Source organism: Bactrocera neohumeralis, chromosome 2 (genome assembly GCF_024586455.1).
Source record: "Bactrocera neohumeralis isolate Rockhampton chromosome 2, APGP_CSIRO_Bneo_wtdbg2-racon-allhic-juicebox.fasta_v2, whole genome shotgun sequence".
Classification (NCBI taxonomy): Eukaryota; Metazoa; Arthropoda; class Insecta; order Diptera; family Tephritidae; genus Bactrocera; species Bactrocera neohumeralis.
The window spans coordinates 20708275-20727194 of NC_065919.1; the positions used below are offsets into that span (position 1 = coordinate 20708275).

The 18920-nt window shown below is 35.4% G+C and overlaps 2 protein-coding genes across 8 annotated transcripts in view; one reads left to right on the top strand and one right to left on the bottom strand.

Annotated features, from left to right (window-relative positions):
* Nucleotides 1-47: 47 nt before the first annotated feature.
* LOC126751738 (protein NASP homolog) lies at nt 48-14291 on the top strand. Its single transcript, XM_050462245.1, has 6 exons — nt 48-164; nt 11256-11568; nt 11650-11998; nt 12770-12929; nt 13052-13332; nt 13408-14291. Exons 2-6 carry the CDS (start codon nt 11303-11305, stop codon nt 13639-13641), a joined length of 1290 nt encoding a protein of 429 aa, XP_050318202.1. The 5' UTR covers nt 48-164; nt 11256-11302; the 3' UTR covers nt 13642-14291.
* The window catches only part of LOC126751730 (uncharacterized), a 103410-nt gene continuing 88673 nt past the window's right edge, over nt 4184-18920 (bottom strand). For 5 of the 7 annotated variants that reach the window (XM_050462234.1, XM_050462231.1, XM_050462233.1 and 2 more), the window contains exons 3-4: nt 7073-7210; nt 4184-6909 (exon numbers count right to left, since the gene is read on the bottom strand). In XM_050462234.1, the coding sequence (XP_050318191.1) occupies nt 6629-6909; nt 7073-7208 (417 nt within the window). In that variant the 5' untranslated portion in view covers nt 7209-7210 and the 3' untranslated portion in view covers nt 4184-6628. Of the gene's footprint in view, nt 6910-7072; nt 8026-8104; nt 8806-16765; nt 16973-18920 lie in introns of those variants that run through there. The other 2 variants (XM_050462229.1, XM_050462232.1) reach the window with 2 other exon arrangements.

An 18920-nucleotide genomic window follows, 5' to 3' on the forward strand; every position in this document is an offset into this window, starting at 1 on the left:
AGCAGTAATCAAAACGCATCCAGATTCCATTATACTTACGAAAATTTAAGTGTGCGGACGATTATTGCACTTGCTTACTTTTAATTGGAATATACACAATATTTAAAAATATAACATAATTGGAGAGTTGTTTTAACAGTTGACCGCAAACAGTTTTTACAAAGGTAAGCATTGGATTGTGTTTAGCAGCAGACTTTTGTTGTGTGGTCACCAAGCGTTTTGTGTCATTTGTTTTCACTTGTGATTAATAAGTTGACATCATAATATAAAATAATTGCACGTAGTCATGTAATGTGTGAATTTGTGTATTTTGCTATTACATTGGGAAATATGTGATTCTTGAAATACAGAGCTTAGCACGCGTCAAAAAGAGCTGGAGAGAAGATGGTGAGGTGGGTGAATGAACCTTCCTACGTCGTTTAGTAATCTGCAGCTGGATTTCCCTTCATTTTTTGCTTTTGCATATTAACTCTGCGTATTTTTACATACCTACCTACCTATGTACACGCTTTGTGCATTTTCAATGCGATCCAAAACATTGATATTGGCGGGCGAATTTGTTATATAGATTTTACCCGCCTTAACTTACATTATGCTACGTACTGCTTAAAATGGCACATTAATGGAATAACTAAACTAAATAGCGCATGAATATCATTAACTAAAACTTGCGTATATATTTATTTGTAAATTAGTATATATGTACATATATGCATTTTGAATTGTACCTATAAAGTGTTTCATTTGTTTGCAAAAAATAGCGGTGTATCGACCTTGCACGAGGCGCATAAAAACACGTTTTTAATGTATATATATTTTTATACCCTGAATAGGGTATATTAAATTTGTATCTACTTTTATAACATCCAGACGAAAAAGAGAAAAATTATCCGCATGACAAGCTAAATCAATTTAGCTATGTCCGTCTGTCTGTATACATACGAATTCCCTCTGTTTTTGAGCTACCGGTCTTAAATTTTTGCAGGCTTCATTTATTCCCGAAAAAGGTGCTCGTTTGTCGGTATCGATATCAACAAACAAAGTCGAAATCATGTCCTTGTGTGGAAAACATGTTTATCTTTACGGATTGGGTTGTTATGTGGAATTTTTTGTGTTTGTGAAGGGTATTATAGCTTCGATGGAACAGAATTTAATTTTTTTCTTTTAACATCTGTTTCTGGCAACAACAACAAATATTCGTAATATATGCATTTAAAAATCGTTTGCAAAAATAATTCCAATGGAACGTATGGAGTTCATTCGCATTTATGAAATGTTGATGAACTCCAAATATGATCTTCAATGAACTTGTTAATTTTCTCTAAAAAGCAGGTTTTCTTAAAAAGGGATAAGGTTCGTTTTATATTTGGTTACCAATTTCTCATTCATGTAAATAATAATGGCAATTTTCTAATGCACACATATTAAAATTTTATTAAGAATAAAAAATGAGAAGTAATTTCTTGAAATGAAAATACATGTATAAGATAATAATTGTCGGTTGCTGTTGTAACATATTCATAAAGTGTTTTATGACTTAGAATTTTTAAGGATTGCATTATTTTTTAAAAGGTTTAAAAGACTTTCGCCTGCAAATAGCGTTTTATTGTTAATTAATTTAAGGAAGTTATTCACTTTTTGATAGAAAAACTAGATAAATGCAATCAAATCGCAGTGCTTGTCCTCACATACATACATATGTATATCGTAACAGTGCTCTGATAATTTCTGGTAAATGAAATGCACCATAGTCACCAAGGTTTGCTTAAAACTTAATTCAAATATAATTAGAATTATTTATTTTTTTATTACATACAACCTAATCGAAACATCTCTCGCCCCTCCAAATAATGTCCCGATAGACCGTTACAACAACAATAACTTCAACACTCAATTTATCTATGTACACACAACTGTGTTCGAAACAATATCAGCGGCTTGTGAAAATAAAAACAATTATATTTTTACACTTAAAAAATTCTGTTCATTTAATGTTTTATATGTCACAAAATAGCCCAAATATTGTCACTCTGGGCTTAAATTGATTTTTAATCACTTCTTGGAGTCCCGTTATGTTTTTGCGTAGTTGAATTTGATTGAAATGCCAAAATTTTATAGTTCTTTAGTGAATACATCGCTCTTTAAATTTTAAAACATATTTCTTTTGCAAAAATAAAAAATTAAAGATGAGTTAAATCTTAGTGTCACTGCTTCTACAATAAGAAAGTTGATAACAGCTATACTGTATGGCAAGCGCACAAGAAAGGTGGCATTACTTAAACCCCGACATGTGCAGGCCAGAGTTAAATTTGATGAAGAGCAAGCACCCGCATTGACTAGTCGAAGAATGGCGAAACATATTGTGGTCCGACGAAACAAAAATTGTTTTATATGGTTCCCGAGGACGCCGACAGTATGTACGGAGGCCAGTAAACGCTTCATTTGATGTTTCAGGAACTGTAAAACACGGAGGGGCCAAAATTAATGTATGGGAGTGCTTCTCATACTATGGTATAGGTCGTTATTTTGGATTAAAGAAAACATGGATGCCAAATTGTATGTTAAAATAATGGAGTCGACTATGCTACCACAAGCCTAATTGATAATGCCGTTGAAATCGTCTATCAACAGGATAACGACCACAAGCATATCAGCAGGTTGGCAAAAAATTGATTTGCTCTAAATGGAGTTGAGGTTATATTCGTTGGCCGGCCTAGTAACCGAACCTTAATCCAATTGAGAATCTTTGTAGGGAAAGATAATCCGTCAAATACGAAGCAATTATGAAGTGTTGTGAAAAAGGCGCGGAAGGCCATTCCTCTCGAAAAACGCAGGCGTTATGGTGACTCCATGCCCATGAAATGCGCATTATTTAAACTTTATTTCGAATTATTATAGTAAATTATTGATTTTTAATGTAAAATCCGCAATACTACTATTATTATTCACAGCTGAAATTTTTATTTAATTTTTTTTACCTAATTAAAGTGGCACTTTATGTTTTTCCTTGAAGAAATCATGATTCATTTAAACTTGAATATGAGCGAATTAAATACAGTAATAATAAACCATAATAATTTTTTTTGCTACATTTAAATTTCTGGTTATGGCAGTGCTTTTATTTTGAACAAAGTTGTACATACATTCAAATATCTAAGACAGCTACCACAAAGACACAATATCTGCAGCTTGCGATTGTTAAACTAGTTAATCGTTAATTTCTTTGCTTACCTGAAATATGGAAAACTAAACAACCGATTGCTGTTTAAATATATTTTTTTATTAATTTTTGTATTTAATATAATTTTAAATTTTAAGGCAAAGCGTTTACATAAAAATAATGTAGCTTCTAGTATATAATATATAATTTTCATTATATACCATATGTATATTGCACATACATATAACATATATGCATATGTATGTAAAAGTAGTTTATTTTTTTTTTTACAATTTTACAATTTATTTGCCATTTTCTTGCTGGTTACGTAATTTCATTAGCATTTTTGTATTGTTTTATAATTAAGTTGTTTTGATAAAGCATTTTCTTCAACTCCGGTAAGGATAATTATGTTTTTAAAACAATCCATCAATGTATTATTTCTATTGTTGATATATTTTTTGCAATTGTATATATGTATGTACAATGTATGGACCGTTGGAACTTGTTTTTACTATTCAAAAATCAATAATGAAAATCATCAAGCTAAAGAAGTTTGTTTGGAATAAATCTTAATATTAAAACATAATACCAAAATAATAAAACCGTTAACTTCGGTTACCCAGGCTATTATACCCTTCATAGGGGCAAAAAAAAAAAATATATCTTAATCTTCATTTTGTTCGTTCGGATTGCATGGTAGCTATAATCTATAGTATTCCGATCTGAACAATTTCTTCGGATATTGTAGCGTTGCCTCGGACAATAATCTACGCCAAATTTCGTGAAGAAATCTCGTCAACTGAGAGGTTTTCCGTAAAAGAACATATACATATCTGTAACTAATGAATATTGAGTTTATTTTGAAAATTAAAACACCACAATGAAGCTGTGGTACTAAACTTAAATATGAAAGTTAAATACGTAATTTAGATTAGGCTCAGTTTGAAATGGTGTGTTAAAGGCGAAACGTTTTAGCTAAATACATATGCATGTGGTAGTAGAGTTTTTGTTTCTTTTCAATTGGCGGGTAGTTGAGTCTTAATCAGACTTTAGCTGCATATGAATTTATAATATTTTGAATATTTTGCTTTTTTCTACAATGATTATAATTAACTAACAATTTGTCTAATTTAAGGCTACAAGCAGCGCTATAACATTGTAAAGGTGCATTTTATTTTTTATAGAAAAACTTTTTTACTCTTATGACTTAGTGTAAAATTAAATAATTATATTTTTAACGCACATTTGTTTTGTATAAAGTAAATTTTTACATAAGTGAATCGGTTTATTCAGCATATTTTTGTAAATATACATATGTGTGTTTAGACAGTTATCTGTAGGTGTAAATTCTATTCATATTATTTTTTTTTGTAAAAAAATAGTTATATAGATATACATATATAAGAATATAAGCGTGGCTTTTATATTGGATCAAAAAACTTGAATTTTATTATATAATAATATTTAAGATTTTGTGCATGACACTCATTTGCAGGGTATATTTATAAATTAGATGCTACTAAATTTTATTCCGCAGCAATTATAGGCAAATTAAGTAACAAGGCGAGCTTATAAGGGTGCATCAGGTATTTGAGTACAATCTAACATAAACTAGTGTGAATTTCTGAATTGGAAAGAATTAAATAAAATAATTGAATTGAAAAAAAAAAAAAAAAAACATTTTTAATCCCAAGTACCGGATTCAAAGAAAAAGTTTAATCCCAAAAATCGGCTTAAAATAGAGTTTTTTAGAAAGAAAGAATTTTTTTTTATAATTTCGGGGTACTTCGTGTTATTGTTGTTGTAGCGGCAAACAACTTTCCTAAAGTAATTTCGAGAAATTGTGCCGACTTGACAGTTCTTATTCGGACAAAAATCCGTGTCCGTTGCGCTTACTTAGACCCAACTGTCGAGGGAACGGTCTACTTCATGTTCTACCATTATCATTAGTATTTTGTTTTTGAAAGAAAAGCTTATTCTTAATAAAATATAAGGGAATACTAACTGGTCACTGTCTGGTGGCGACACACGCCCGCAATGTTGGGTTGACAGATTGAGAAGACTGCAGGAATTGCCTAGAGCAGGGCATTAGTCAAACAATGGAGCATCTCTTGTGCACTTGTTCCGCATTAGGAAGACTAGGCTGTAAGCACCTGGAGTCTTCACGGCATGATACACTGGAGAAGGTATCGATAGTGAGGCTGCGTCCTAAACGATGACTACTCCCCTTGAACTTAGCAATTGAACTCCATCTCTCATCGCAATGGACCAAACTGGTCTATGCGTGGCTTATGGACCTCCCAGATCAACCTAACCTAATAAAATATCTGCATAGTTTAGCGCCTTTTGTCTTATTTATATTTAGTTACTTTTAATTATAGTTTTCCAGTTAGAAATATGTAAATTTTCCCTGTTTTACTTCAACTCTCAATTTAAGAAAAAAAAAGTTGACAAAATTGAAAATCGAATTTATTTCCACAATTTTTGAATTATAAAATTCACAACACTGGCTTGGATTTATAGCCTTCATCTTAGCATCGTCCTCCAGAACTGCAGACAGTCTTATCTACTGATCCTACGGTTTCGGAAGTCGTGTGAAGTGAGACATATCCATATTATTATAACTTTTGTAGCAAGGAAGACCAAAAAGTTAACTTTTACTCTCATTGTCTCTATTATTCAGCAGATAACTGATTTTGCGTAGTTAAAATTATGCGAACCTCAAACTGTTTCTCAAAGAAAAGCAAAAATAATTATAATTTTTTAGGTTAGTACAGAGTTTAGACTATTAGACTCGCATTTTTAGAATAGAAGTGTTGTCAAATAGAGGGCAAATCGTTTACTTAAAAAAAATCGCTTACTGAAGAAAAAAATTTAAGTAGTAAATAGCCTTACAAATGCTCTCAAATGCCCAGCACGCCCTATATACATAAATACATACATATGTACATAGACCCAAAATTCTTGTATAAAGCTTTTCCTTAATAAATTGCATTACTGATTTTTAGAGTAAATATAAAAAATATCAGGAAATTTGCGGTTTTGTTTACAATTGTAAATGAGGATAAACTATTTACTGTAATTTTTATAAACATTATAAATTTTTATGTAACTAGTAGAAATATTACATTATCATTTAGAGTTATTATTTTCTCGTATCCTTTGCCAAAGCAGCACTGTTTTAGTCAGTTTATTTTGTGTCTGACATTTGTTTGTTCAACAGTTAAAGTTACGGTTACATTTACTCTTTAATTACATTGCATAACTAACCAAGTGCAGCGCTTTGTAATTAGCTGGATTTCCTAAAATATTTCACCCGTACATTTATTTGTACACACACATACATATTTCCACGAAGTCCTCGACCGTTTGCATGCGTAAGCTTGCAATTGTAGTCGCTTTGTCACTCGATACGCACCTACAACACCTGCACGGCCTTGTGCGACCTTAGACGACCTCCATCGACTAAATCATTAGCGCTGAAAATGGATTGTAACGCATAATTTTCGACAGCAAAATCCATAACACTGACGTTATGCCGCACAAGACAACACCGCCCCAACCCAAATCCAAACTCCATGATGTCAGAAATATGCGTGCACCCAATAACGGTTTAGCCATAATCGCTACGCCGCCCGGTCGCGCCACAATACCGTCAACGGTGCCATCATAGTCGCTATCCAACATGGGCCGTCCTTGTTGCCGTTTAAAATGTATAATCATAAGCGTGAAGAGCGCAAAGAGTGCTGCAATAAGAAAACCAAAAAGTATATATGTAAATATTTTCTTCAAGCAAAAAAGTAATAAGTTACAATAGTTTGTATGTGGGCAGGCAGTTGCCTTCAAATATAAAATTGTCTGCAGCAATACTATTTCCTTGCGTAGTGCCGTTCTACGGTCTCAACTTACCCGCTAGTAGATACATGACGCCTGTGATTAGTATGGCGCTTATTTGACGCTGACAAACACCGAAGGCGCCCACCAATGCTGCGCTGCCCAGTATAATTAGGCAGACCAATGAGCAGGAAATTGACAAGTTTTGCATTCCTTTAGTTTATGTGGAGAAAGATTACAGTTATATTAAACATTTAGTTGTGCTGTTATGTAGGCGAAATTTTATTTAAAACTGTTTGTTAGATAAAGGTTTAAGGTTATGTAGTAAATTGGAGTAATATTTGCACAGCTTAAAAAATATGGTTTATTTTGTGAAATGTTGACTACTTTAAAGCGTATTAAAATTTCTGATTTTATTTTAATTATTGTTGGTATATAATATGGTTATGTATGTATATAATATGATTGCAATGTTATCTAGTTATATGCGCGGTTATGTGTATAAAAAAGCTTAAGCTGTGCGCTAAACAAATGTTTATGAAATATGAAAACAAATGTAAATGTAGGCGTTGTTGTTTAGCTGACTAAAAGGTATCACAAATAGTTTCGGAAAATGGTACGCAAGCAAGAGTTCTTGGGTGGATATGAAACTAGTTCTGTTGGGGTTATATACAACCGCCTGTGTTGGGAACGAATGTCGGTACTTCATCATCAGTACTTATGCATTTAATATACCGCGGCATCGGTTCCTTTTATGCTCCGAAAAGGGTATATTAAGTTTGCCACGAAGTTCGTAGCATCCAGAAAGAAATGTCGGAGATCTATAAAGAATATACATATATACCATATATGCATTAAAAGAGTAATGAGTTGATTAAATTTAGTCATGTCCCTCTGTCTCTCAGTATATACGTGAACTGGTCCCTGAGCTTTTGACTTTTCGATTTGAAATATAGCACACGTTCTTTTCTCCCCAAAAACCTGCTCACTTGTCGAAACCACCAATATCGGACCACTATAGCTTATAGCTTTCATACAAACCGATCAAAATCAAGTCCTTGTATTTTTTATTTGGAAGAGATATTTTTATAGCTTTCAATCAGTTACAAACTGAACGATCAAAATCAAGTCCTTGTATGGTAAACTTTTTTATTTGAAGAGATATCTTCACGAAATTTAACATGGACAATTGCCCAAGGCAACGTTACAATCTCCGAAAAATATTAATCAGATCGCACTTTTATAGCATATAGCTGCCATACACATTGTCCGTTCAAAATGAACATAAACTATTTTTTATACCCTTTTATACTAGAAGAAATGGCCCTGTGGTGACGGTAATATAGCCTCGATACAGCCGAAGTTAACTCTTTATTTCGTTAGGTCGGGATTCGCTGTTTGAAACATAATATAATATAAAATCATCGTTCAAACGCACAAGAAAATTGTGTACGGATTATTGGCATAAATACCAAAAAATATTTATTACATACATATGTATTTAAAAAACGGCATGTAAATATATGCTGCTCTGTGGAACACTAAAATATGAATCCAAATGTATGTATATCCAAAACACGAAAACAGCATATGTATATAAACAGCATAAGTATAAACTAGCAATGTGTGCCAATATATGTATGTATGTAACTGCCGGCGCCTACCATTCAAGACCGCCTACCATTCAAGACCTTCCGTCGTATGTACAAACATAACTGTTAACTTAAACGAACAGTTCTCACATCGCCCGAACTGCTCTCGTGTAGTTTAAAGCCAAAAAAATTAATTTTATTTATAAAAAATAGCTTGAAATATTAAAGTAGAAAATTTGTTATCATTGCAAAGAAAGCACAAACATATACAAAAGTTATATAATTTATTATAAATTGCTGATAATGGCGAATGCACATGAAATCGAAGTCGGCAGTCTTAGCCATGACAATGCTGCAGCGATAGCTAGTGGTATAGTGAGTGCTGAAAAGTGCAAAAGTGGTCGTCCACGTCTGAATGTTGGCGTAGAACCAAAACCCGGTACGTATACCGATTCCAAGACGAAGATTATCGATGGCAAGCTAATGAAAAGGACTGTGGGCATGCCGGCATTTGGGTTGAAGCAAAATAAAAAATATGAAATAGAAATACGAATTGAAAACTAAAAGTATATATTTTATATAACATTCGGACGTCGATAGAAACAATAATAAAAACTCGCAAGCTTTTTGTAGGAAAAAAACAATAATAAAAACTCGCAAGCTTTTTGTAGGAGAAAAACAATTATAAAAACTTCCAAGTCTTTTGTCGGAGAAAAACAATAATAAAAACTTCCAAGTCTTTTGTAGGAGAAATACTCTATTCCTTATTACAATTTGTAAATTAAGTTTTTTTTTTTTCAAAAAATTAGCAGAATTATTTCCGTTGAATTTATTAAAAAGCGAATTTTAAAATTCTTGATGTATTGCGCATTTGATAAAAAATTGCTTATAATTTTTGCGACTAATTAGCATTATATTCCGATTATTCGATAACTACATGTACACTTATGTAAATTCGAACATTTTTTCATATACTATATATATAGTACATATGTACATACATACATATGTACATACATACATATGTACATACATACATATGTACATACATACATATGTACATACATACATATGTATATATGTAACTACAAATGTCGCGTCTGTAATACTTGCTACCAAAAATATTTACAACTTATTTTCATAATAAAAATCTGTAATTTGAAATGAAGGGCATTGCCAAGTTCACGCATTAATGCACAACACATTGGCGGAAGAGCCGAAGTGCCGAGGAAATGCGTTGTGCTCATCCATGTGATTGTGATGGAATATCACCATAGCAAACGAACTAAAAACTACATACATAGACTTTATTTAAATTGAAATGTACACGCACATATACTTGTATGTAAGTGCGCTGTCTGCCGCAAGCTGACATTGTTTTTAATTTATTTCACGTGCTATTTGTATATCCTTGCACACATCGGCATATTCCATATTTAATAATTTATTCATGCACTTCGGTTGGTTGTTTTAAAGTGTCAGCAAGTAAATATTTTTGATTTAAAAATCAACTCTGCGGATTTATTAATTTTTATAATACTTTCACAGTTGTAACGTGTTTCCTGGTACCAAAAAAATCTGATATTTTTCACACGTCCTTTCTCCCCCAGAAGCTGCTTATTTGTCGGAACCGGCAATATAGCAGTCATACAAATGAGCAACGAGTCTCCGCATGATACTGACCACCTCTCTTCAAAAAGTAAATGTCATGAACCAATCTAACGTTTCAAATAAAGAACCGATGCAAATTTTATGCCTCTTAAAAAATCACCCGATATTTTTGATTTAAAAATCAACTCTGCGGATTTATTAATTTTTATAATACTTTCACAGTTGGAACGAACCCTACTCCACCTCTGGTCCGACCCCGTCGAAACAGCACGTTTCTTGGGCCTTCCGTTGGATGACGTCGACGACAACACAAGTGACCCTTACCATCCTAACGGGGATTAGATATTCCGTTAAAACAACAACAACAACAGCAATAAGAATCAAGTGCTTAAAAGAAAATATTCCCTTTGACGAGACATCGATAGATAGATCGTTAATTATTATATTATCTCCCATGAAATGATAAATTTTAAGCTTATCTTACTTATTTCATCATTTTTAAAATGCTTTTTGAAGCAATTCTGTTCGTTTTGGAAATTAGTATTCGAAAATATTATGGAAATGGAAATGAATTTAGTAAAAATGATTTAGCAGCGGAATGGGTATGCTAATATTTATATATTTGCATAAAAATATATATCAAATAAGCATATGGCTGGCTAAATAGTTATTTAACTAATCTAAATCATGCATGACTACAAGCAAGTACGTAATATTGTTTGTTAAGCGCTACTATAAATATAACCAAATGCGGAAATAGTTACTCAAAGATTTGCAGGTACAACCTACGTGATTGGAAGAATCTTGAGTTGTTGACTATTGAGCGACGAAGAATTTGATGCAGCGTAAAACTACAGAGAATATTCTGTTTGTTACTTAAACTATTTTTGTTTTACGAAATTCATCTAAATGCATATGCAGCCAATTTGAAATACATGAAAAAAACCTAACCTACATTTGCTACATATATACTATTACTATCCATAAATTCATATAAATACATATAGTATGTGTATGTGCTACAATATTTTTTATAAATTTCTCGTTAATTGCAGTTTATTTTCAATACTTAAAACGAAAAAAAAAATATATATATATAAAGATGTCAACAGATGAGCAAAATCCTGTAGTATCCAACGATGATGGCAGTGCTGCAAAAGAAAGCCGATTTAATGAGGACGATATGGAGTCTATCGACCTGGAACAAGCAAAGAAATTCCTTGAAGCCAAAGAATTGTACTGTTATGGTTCACGAAATTTTCTTTTAAAAAACTACAGCGATGCGGCTGATATGCTGAGTCAAGCATGTGCCCTCTATGAAGAATTGTATGGCGAGCAGTCGAATGAATTGGGCATGCCATATTTGCTGTAAGTGCCACTTGAAGCGAGTTCAACAAGCAGAAGCAGACTAAAAAGTAGCAATTTTGCTTTTATTCCTTTCATTCATAGCTATGCAAAATCCCTGATTGCCTTAGCATTGGATGAAAACAAAGTCATCGATGTGCCGGACGAAGAGGAACTCGATGATGATGATGATGATGATGACGATGATGATGATGATGGAGACGAGATGGCCGTCGATGCATCACCAACCGCCAAGAATGGTAGTAACGGTGCGGCGGCGGAGGCGGAGGCGAGTGGCCCCTTAAAAGATAACAAAGAGAAGAGTGATGAAATGGAGGTGGATTCAACGGCTAAAGCACCTGTTGCCGCAACGCCCGTTGAGGATGATGAAAAGCCAAGCACATCAAATGGCGATGCTAGTGGTGAGGAGATTCCGGATGTAGATAATGACGCGGTGAGTACCACTTGAAGTTAATTTCATTTTGAAATAAGTACGTGTTTTGAGCGCTTCAAATGCAATCGAAATGATTTGAATTGAATTTGGGAATTGTCGCAAACAATGAGTGCCTTACGCCACTCTCAATCAACTGGCTGTGCGATGTAGTTGCCAAACACACAAGCAGTGTTGTATTTGTAGACTTTTACAAATTAAATTTTTTGTGGACGGGACGAACGTATGTATATATGTATGTACGTGCGAATTTTGAATAAGTTTGGGGGATAAGATTGGATTTTATATTAGATTAAAAAATAAAATAATACAATACAATAATATTTAATAAACTACTTAAAAGAAATGGAAAACAAATAATATAAGTAAATAAAATATATTAAATATTATAAATAAAAATAAAAAAAAAAATAAAAAATAAAAAAAAAAAAAAAAAAAAAAAAAAAAAATAAAAAAATAAAAAAAAAAACAATAAAAAAAATATAAAAAAAAAGTTAAAAAAATTAAAAACGAAATGATAATGATCTAAAATGTTCAACGAAAAATTAAACTTAAATTAAACAAAGAAATATACATACGTACATACATAACTGTATACAACTAAATGATTTGAATTATATCAAGAATCATGTTTGAAACTCCAAAAGCTCAGCAAATCTTTATTTTTTCCTCTGTGGGATTTATATTATGATTTTTTTGAACGGCTGTGTTTCTGTTTTCTTTTTCTCTAATTCGAGAAAATGTCTTCATAATTCTTTGCCACTTGACCTTTAGGCTTCGAATCTGCAATTGGCCTGGGAAATCCTTGAGTTGGCTGACAAAATTTTCTCACGTCAAGGCGGAGAAGGCATGTCAAACTTGGCTGAGGTGCGAACGGAACTGGCTAATATCGAATTCGAGAACAATTTGCCGGAGGCGGCACGTGACGATTACAGTAAATATAAAACACAACAGTACAAATAAAAGCACCCCACATTTATACAATTTTGGTTTTCTTCCTCTCTTTGTATCTATTGCTTTCTCTCCCTTTGTCGCTCTCATCTATCAACCATGCAGTGAAAGCCTTAAAAATTTACCGTGAAATGCCGCCAAACTATCGCCGCGCTATGGCAGAAATACATTACAAAATCGGTCTAACCTATTTGATGCAACAGATGAACAAAGAGGGCGCTGAATCGCTGAAAGCTGCATGTGAGCTAATCGATGGTGAAATAAAGGAGATGCAAGAGTGCGAAGAGGAGCTCAGCGAGAAGCGGAAGAACAAAATACAGGATTTGGAGGAAACCAAACAGGAGATTTGGGCGAAAATATCCGAAATCGAGGAGACGCAAGCACAGGTGCAATATTGTACCACAATAAACAACAACAATAGTTACTAATAATTTTTATGTATTTTGTTTTGCTCTGCATAGAACGTGGCCGAGGTGCGCGCTGCGCTGGATAGCTACATCAAGCCAATTGGCGCATCAACGGATTCAAATGGTGCAGGTTCCTCCACAGCCGCAGGAGCAGCCTCAGCAGCGGGCGCGTCGTCCTCGAGTGCAGCCAAGCCGACAGATATTTCACATTTAATTAAACGCAAGAAGCCGAGTGAGAATACGGAAGCCGAGGTTGGGGCGTCTCCAGCCAAACGACCAACTGCCTAATTATTTTATGTTTTTCGTGCTGCCGTGTTATTTTTTATTTATTTTATGAACTTTTTTCGTTTCTTTAATGGCAACAAAAGAGGACAATTTCGTTTATATGTGCACGAAGAGCATAATTTTTGTTCGAAGAGTTCTCATTTAGTTTTAAAAATTAGTTATTTTTATTTGTATTTTTTGTGTTTTTTTTTCTACTGGTTAAATTTTTTAATTTTTTGCTTTGTTTTACGTAATCAAGATTTATTTTTATTTTTTCGCAACACTCAAAAGACAAATTGTTATTATAGTACTCCGAATTTGTTTCTTTATGTTTTGCGTTTTTTACTAATTCAATTGAAGTCACAATTCTTACCATTTTATAATTTTGTTTTTTCGCTTTCGCAACTTTCAATGTTGAATTTTCTTAAATTTCTCTACAAAGCGTTTAGTTGTAAGCATATACATTGCAAATACATACTTATATAAATATATACTTAAATTATCTAATTAATAGTCTATCTTGCTAATTTTTGTATTGTTATTTTTTGTGGCACAAATGTTTGTTATCAAACTCATTTCTACACTACTCTCCCCTACTGTAAGAAAACACAACAAAAAATGCGTAGTGTTAAGTTAAACAATCAAATATATTAATAATATTCCTACAAAAACAATTTTTTTCTAAGAATATTCATACCCTGTACAGGGTAATTTAAGTTTGCCATAATGCTTGTAAGCACCAAAAGGAGACGATGAGACTAACAATTCCCACGACAGCCGGTTCTACGTTACTGTAATTGGCCCGGATTTTATCAGGCCACCTACCTTGTTTAGATCGGTAAGTTTTAGATTAAGTTTGTCATCAATGGAGCAACGCCTCGCAACAGGGTTGCTCCGTATCCTCCTGACTCGTGCTGGCATTGAGGCCAACCCAGACCTAGAGGAATTTTTCTGCTGCGTCTGCGCTAAATGGCTTCTTCCAAACTCCACCCGGTTCGGTGCAATACATGCAAGGTGGGCTATCTTAAGATTTGATCATTGACCCGCATTTTATTCGCCCAAGGGGCTCGCAACAGGGTTGCTCGGTATCCTCCTAACTAGTGCTGGCGTTGAGTCCAACCCAGACCTAGAGGAATTTTTCTGCTGTGTTTGCGCTAAAAGGCTTCTTCCAAACTCCTCCCTGGTTAGCCCGGTTAGGCGCAATACATACAAGATGATCACTCTTAAGATTTGCTCAAGGGGCCTATTCTGTAACTCGATTCGCAAAAAAGTTTACTCGAATTCGGATTTTTTATATTCTGTAACTCGATTTTCGGATTTTCAAGCCAATTTTCGAATAAAATATTCGTTAGCTTTTGAGTTGTAGAAAGCAAAAACGAAAATTGTACGTATGTATGTATTTATTCTGGCACAGGGTGGTCCAACTTTCGCATAATTATAAAGTAGATCCGAATTTCGAATAGAATACATTTACGAATCGAGATACAGAATAGGGCCCCAGGTCTTAAGACACACCGGGAATGAATCACGATTTACGTGTACCCACGCTGCCAACGCACTGCTGCGACCTTAGGCTCTACGGCCGTGCAATCTGTACGAAGTTCGCGCACTGCGCCACCACTGCACCTTAGTGAACAACAAAGGATCGCTCCGGTCCATAGGAGCTCAAACGGGCAGCATGACTCCCATTATGATCAGTCCGACAAACTCGAATTTTACAATTCAACTGCAACGGACTCCAGAGTAAGATCGGGGAGATAAGAAGACAAGAAATCAAGTTAAACAACCTCTCAGATCTTCTTAGGTGTGCACGTTTCGAAGTTATACGTAAGGATTTCGAACGAAATAATGGTGGAGGCCTAGCCTTTATACTACACAACACCGTGCAATATCGTCTTTTCGATGGCAACATCCCTTTTATATTAAATACCCTATTTTCATATTGCCCTACAGGATATCACCCGAATATAGGTGGACTACTTCGTGGTGAAAACCGGTTGGTACCAGGCACGATCTTTGGCATTCCTGCCTGTCAAATGACCGTAGGGGGAAGGAGCTGGCGGATCAGACAAGAGGATTCGACATTTTGCACAATGAATGATGAAGTTCCCACCAGAATTATGGGCACATGTAATAGCTCGCCCGATATTACCACCGCTAGTGGTGGTCTGCTAAATAGCATAAATCTGGCGCCCTATGCGAACGCTCGCCTCAAACCATCGGAAGAGTGGTCCCACTACTGAAACCTGGTAAATCCGCCAACAAAGGGGAGTCCTATCGTCCGATATCTCTCCTCTCCCCAGTAGTGAAGACAGTTGAGTCTAGCAAACAACCAGCAGCATGGCTTCCGAAATTTATTTGACGAGATATCTTCATGAAATTTGGCATGAATTATTGCCCGAGGTAACGGTATAATCTACGAAAAAATCAATCAGATCGGACCACCATAGCGTATGGCTGCCATACAAACTGAACGACCAAAATCAAGAGTTGTATGGCATCTTTTGTATTTTTGACGTGTATTGAGCTTCGGTGCAACCGAAGTTAAAGTATTTTCAGTTATCAGTTGAGCGAGATAACAATGAATTCTAAACTAGTTTTCACTAATATTTTAAATTTTCTAAATTCTCTATAAGCGTGACATTTTCTCAGTACTCCTTTGTATATAAAATGTAAATATGTATGCACGGAATGTTTAACTACATATGTAACTAACAGCGAGTAGCATTAAAGTGACTACATATGCATTCGATGATTACGAAACTATTGTCTAATGCAATTATTTGTGTAGCACGGCTTATTGGATTACTACATACTATGTAATGCATTAAATAAATATTCGCGTATGTATGTAATCGAGTAGTAAAGTTGCTGCCTAAAAGATACTTCAGATAGTACGACAGTTGAATTTAGTAGCTTGTTAAAGATGAAAGTTCAATATTTTGACGTAGAAATTGCAGTTGCAAGTGAGAGAACATTTCTTGCTATGTGTGTGTGTGTGTGACCAATTTTTTTTTTACTTTTCGCAATTAAAATTATACTAAATTTTTGTGTTGTTGTATTTTCCTGTGTGTGTATGTGTTTTAGAAATACACATAGATTGTACCATACGTACTTAAATGGGGCTGCAATGAGGTCTGGGACTCACTATGTTGCCAATCGTTGCGTTGTTCTTCGCCGCGTGCATTCTCCATCGAACCGGCTAGATAATTGACGCAAGGCGGTGCACCGCGTGGAAACTTCGGATGTCTTCGCAGCTCTTGCAATTCCTGCATTGGCAAGTCTATGCACAACGTCCAAATGCCACCATGCATGGGTACGAGGAAAACGGTTTCACGACGAAAACGATATTCTGCTGCAATTATAAGCGAAAACAATGAGTTAAATACGTTAGGAAAGTAAGCCTGAAGTTAGAGTTGATATCAGTGCTTTTCGGAGGAGAAAATTCCTTTTTTCCTGCTTTATAAACTCTAACCTAATTAAGTTCAGTACAGCTACCGAGCTTACCGTTCCAAATACAGTACCTTGATAGACGAAAACGAAGTTATTATATAAGTACAGGCTCATGAAAAATGTATATTGGTAAATTACTCCAGAAACCATATCTGATGTCTTGTATTAACCGATGGCATTTCCATACCTTCTTCTACTCAGGGAATAACAATCTATTAGTCAAATCACCACCCATTTCAGTTGAGCAGCGAGGTAACTCATGAGACCGGAGCATATTTGGTACAATTGCAGTCTTTATATATTATATTGGCTCTGATATACCAATTCGGCAGGTTGAGTCATATGCCCAGCAATAGACAAGCCAGGAAGCCCTGCAAATAGGCATCTAACCCCCTTGATTTGAGTCATATAGATCAATGCATTTTTACTTATCTTCAAGAAGGAGAACTTCTATCCTCTGTTCAGGGTTGATTCTTAATTATTCCATGAGTCATTGGTCCACAAAGGAGAAGTCAGGGGTCTCAACTCGGACTCGAATAAGGTAAACTGTGATGTCTCTAGTGTGAGACCCAGAGATTGTGTAGTAGTTAGGAACAATATTGATTACTTCTGTATTTCAGAGTTCCTAACACAAAACCTGGTCGCTGTGCAGGCTGAGGATAACGAAGGTGCGGACTTCGTCATCGCAGCGTCCTACTTTTCAGGAGATTCAAAGACTGCGCACCCAGAGGCTGTGCAGAGCCTAGCGGATTACTGCAGGAGGACAAGAGCATATCACTGCAGCGGCCCCCTAAAGGCGATCACCAAAAGACGCAACTGCTCGTGGTGACCAGGTAGACTGTCAGTACTCAGATCAGGTACGTAAGCTCATCAACAAGGCCAAGCGTACTGGGAACTGGAAGGAGTAAAGAAGCAACCTACAATAACGAGATTAGGTCTGCAAAGCAGGAAAATTCCAGAAACTTCTGTGAAAACATCTCCTCAATACCAAAGAGCAGGTTATATTGTCCTACCTTGTTCAGCTGATGAGAGATAGCTTGGCGCTGGCTTATATCTCTGAACCATGGAGGACACCGAAGGTGATCTTTATACCGAAGGTAGGAAGGAAATACTACTCACTGGCTAAATCCTTCAGACCGATTAGTCTAACTTCCTTCTACCTAAAGAGTATGGAAAAGATCTTGGGCCACGAAATAAGGTCGAAGGCGCAGAAAATATCACCCCTGCATGCGAACCAGCATGCTTACAGAGCAGGCAGATCGATAAATACTGCTCTGTACCAGCTAAACTCCGAGATACAGCGTTCGCTAGAAAAAGGGAAGGTAATGTATTGTGCCTTCTTAGACATCGAAGGTGCCTTTGACAACACGACCCACACGAGCGTAGCAAGAGCCCTGGAGAAAAGGAATGTGGCGGCACCGGTGCGCAGATGGAAGAAAATTTGAGGACGCTCTCTGCGATATCGTACAAAGAGGACTAAGCCTAACCAAGGGATGGTGCAGGATTGTTGGACTCAGCATCAACCCCTTGAAGACGACCATAGTCCCGTTTACGAGACGCAGGTCTCTGCCTGGCCTCAGGAACCTAACACTTGGGAGCAGAGAAATAGAGATGACTGATATAGTCAATTATCTCGGTCTCACTCTGAACTCCACTCTGCGGTGGAAGCTGCATGTTGATCTGATCATGATCAAATTACTAAGTTATAGGGTGCAATCGGCTTGCTAGTAGATCCGTGCCATTATCACACATGGAGCGTTCCCCACACCATAAAGGAGTTGCTTCGAAATGATGAAGCAGAGGATTCGGAGAAACATTGGCAACAACTTCTAGGCGTGTGCCATGCCAAG

Excerpts from the sequence above, each read along its gene's own strand:
- LOC126751738 (XM_050462245.1), top strand. The coding sequence starts at position 11,303 with ATGTCAACAGATGAGCAAAATCCTGTAGTATCCAACGATGATGGCAGT. Across the intron at positions 11,569-11,649 it reads TTGGGCATGCCATATTTGCT|CTATGCAAAATCCCTGATTG; the intron begins GTAAGTGCCACT and ends TTTCATTCATAG. Across the intron at positions 11,999-12,769 it reads CGGATGTAGATAATGACGCG|GCTTCGAATCTGCAATTGGC; the intron begins GTGAGTACCACT and ends CTTGACCTTTAG.